This window comes from Humulus lupulus, chromosome 8 (genome assembly GCF_963169125.1).
Source record: "Humulus lupulus chromosome 8, drHumLupu1.1, whole genome shotgun sequence".
Taxonomy (NCBI): domain Eukaryota; kingdom Viridiplantae; phylum Streptophyta; class Magnoliopsida; order Rosales; family Cannabaceae; genus Humulus; species Humulus lupulus.
The window spans coordinates 54,797,015-54,799,759 of record NC_084800.1 but is presented as its reverse complement, the minus strand read 5'-3'; the positions used below and the strand labels follow the sequence as shown (position 1 = coordinate 54,799,759).

The following is a 2,745-nucleotide window of genomic DNA, read 5'->3' as shown; positions in this document are numbered from 1 at the left end:
TTCACTGATCTTTACTTAAAAGATTCCTCATTTTCTTTTCCTTTTCTAACCCCAAAGCTAAAGTATACATAGAAACTTTGTAACCTCAACCGCATATCATTGGCTAGTTTATGTATAATTGAGTATAGGGGGCGCGTGAATCAACAATTAATAAATATATCATCCTCTTCAACAAGCAACTTCTGCTTTATTCTCCGACAAGTTTCATTACGTATATTATTGCTCCATCACACAGTCAAATCTTACCAAAATTACATTTGAATAATGACAACTCTTGTTAATATTCTCCCTCCTCAACACATATATAAATTTATATATTACGTTCTCTAGACTCTTTTTCCTACAAAAAGAGTAACTTGTGTACATATGTAAGCTAGGAGTCCCATTAAGTTAAAGAACAGACTATATATATAAACTGACACACACATATATATAGAGAAGAAGAGACATTATTATTCATTAGACTAACTAAACCAGTTACGTACGTACGCACACAATAATATGAGTATGACGCCGATAGTTAGCAAGATATACTGTTCATCTTCTCAGGTAGTGCTTGTGATTAGGAGAAGGCCTATTGTAGTGAATGGAGGAGGTTTTGTCGTCACAGATTCTAGCCAGAGGGTTGTTTTCAGGGTTGATGGCTGTGGAATCCTTGGCTCTAAAGAGGAGCTCATTCTGAGGGATGCTCATGGCGAAGCTTTGCTTCTCGTTCGTCGAAAGGTACATATATATATAATTATCTAGGGTATATATACACAGAATTATATTTGTATGCATATTGTACTATAAATTAATGATCTTGATAGAGAAAAGAGTGGATGATGATTTTGTTTAACGTATGCAAGCAGGGAGGGATTGTTGAGGCCCTAAGCATTCAGAAGACGTGGAGAGGTTACAGCTTTGATTACGAAGGAGCACCCAAGTTGGTTTTCAGCTTAAAAGAGCCAACTAACTCCTGTTTGGCGAGGAATAACTTGATTAGGATCTCAATTGGACCAAAGGGAGCCATTTGCACGAAAGACTGGGGTTTTGAGATCAAGGGCCACTTCCCAGATCGCGACTGTAGCATCGTTGATTCTAGAACAGGCAACGAAGTAGCGCAGGTAAACACACTTTTTTCACCTTAATTATTTGTAATTAACAAGAATTTATTAGCTCAGAGAGAAAAATGAAATTGTATATTCTTTGTTTTATCTTTAACTAGTCATAATTTTTTATATTACTAAATGAAACAAGTACAGGTTGGAATTAAGAAGGAGATGGATGAATTGATGGCGAGCAAGGACTTATATCACGTAGTGGTGAAACCTGGCATCGATCAAGCTTTTGTTTTTGGAGTAATTGCCACACTCGACTACATCTATGGCGAGTCCACTAGGTGCTAGCTAGCTACCCACTTAGTTATGAATGCTATAGCTTTATATCTTCATGCATATTAATTACCTATATTATTGTACGTATATTGCCACTTTTCTTTCTGATCTTCATGTAATTAATTAATAAATTGGTGGAATAAACTTCTTCTTGTTTTTCCCACGACCATATATTTGATCGATCACAAGGCTTGTGGATTAAGCTGTTTAAAGTGTATGAGCAGGTTTTTCCTTCCTTTTTCCCTTTTTTTTTTGCTTTTGTGATTTAAAAATAATTTGGAAGAAAAGTCAGGTTCTAATGATTACAATATTGATTTATATCTGCAAATATTTATTTGTCGATAAAGTTAGCATTGTGATGTTCAATAAATAAATGGCACTAGCTAATATACTAATCGCCATCTATATATTCCAGTTTCCAAAGGAGAGTCACTACTCACTACCAGGCCTAAGAGGGCTTTTTTTTTTTGACCTAGAGGATTATTTAAAATATATATACTTGTATGTTTATATAGACTACGTTTAAAATAGATATTTGTTGTGATGTAGCTTGAAGCATCTCGAGAAACTAGCTCTAGCGCAGACTATTTGTGGTTATAAACCTAAGATGATACAATTACTATGAATAAGAGTGCCACCATTCATAAATTTTGGCATGCGCAATAAGAAAATAATAAAATAAACTTAAAAGAGAACTTATAGTTCTTCTCTTTTGTTAAATGAGAATTCCCTTTAAAAAAAAAAAAAAAACTTATATTTTGAAAAGATACTCTATATATTTAATTAAAAAAATATATTAACCTCTTTATTTTGGACGAAGATAACGATAGTCAATTCTTGAACTTACTCAATTTAAGAATTTGACAAAAAACTGTAAAAAAATAAAAATTATAATATATATTGTATCTTTTTTAAATGTGGCTTTTTTATTTTTTTCAAGTCTATTTTCAATGTAAGATATAAATTTTGTGCTAAATTTAACACACAAAAAATAAGTTAATATTATATTTTACTTAATATTTGTAATTATGCTCCAATACATAAGATACAAATTAAGACAAAAAAATCAATAATTTATTTCATATTTATTGAAAACATAGAAAATTAATTTTTTTATTATCCAAATCACTCTAAGAAATTCACCATTAAAAAATGATATATGATGGTCATTAATTGTACTCAATTATAATAATTAATGTCAATATGATAAATAAAAAATAACATTTATTGATGTGCCAAATTTGGTTTATGTTATATTTTGTGCCAAAATTTAGCACAACTTTTAGCATGTACCAAATTTGGCATACTTTTTGGAACATCATTGAAGTTATACTTTTTGTAAGAGTATCTCCAATGAAGTGTCAAATTT

General features: G+C 31.0%; 1 protein-coding gene across 1 annotated transcript; it reads left to right on the top strand.

Annotated features, from left to right (window-relative positions):
- The first annotated feature begins 325 nt into the window (after positions 1-325).
- LOC133793798 (protein LURP-one-related 6-like) lies at positions 326-1,547 on the top strand. Its single transcript, XM_062231071.1, has 3 exons — positions 326-723; positions 852-1,106; positions 1,245-1,547. Exons 1-3 carry the CDS (start codon positions 502-504, stop codon positions 1,386-1,388), a joined length of 621 nt encoding a protein of 206 aa, XP_062087055.1. The 5' UTR covers positions 326-501; the 3' UTR covers positions 1,389-1,547.
- The last annotated feature ends 1,198 nt before the right edge of the window (positions 1,548-2,745 follow it).

Excerpts from the sequence above, each read along its gene's own strand:
- LOC133793798 (XM_062231071.1), top strand. The coding sequence starts at position 502 with ATGAGTATGACGCCGATAGTTAGCAAGATATACTGTTCATCTTCTCAG. Across the intron at positions 724-851 it reads TGCTTCTCGTTCGTCGAAAG|GGAGGGATTGTTGAGGCCCT; the intron begins GTACATATATAT and ends GTATGCAAGCAG. Across the intron at positions 1,107-1,244 it reads CAGGCAACGAAGTAGCGCAG|GTTGGAATTAAGAAGGAGAT; the intron begins GTAAACACACTT and ends AAACAAGTACAG.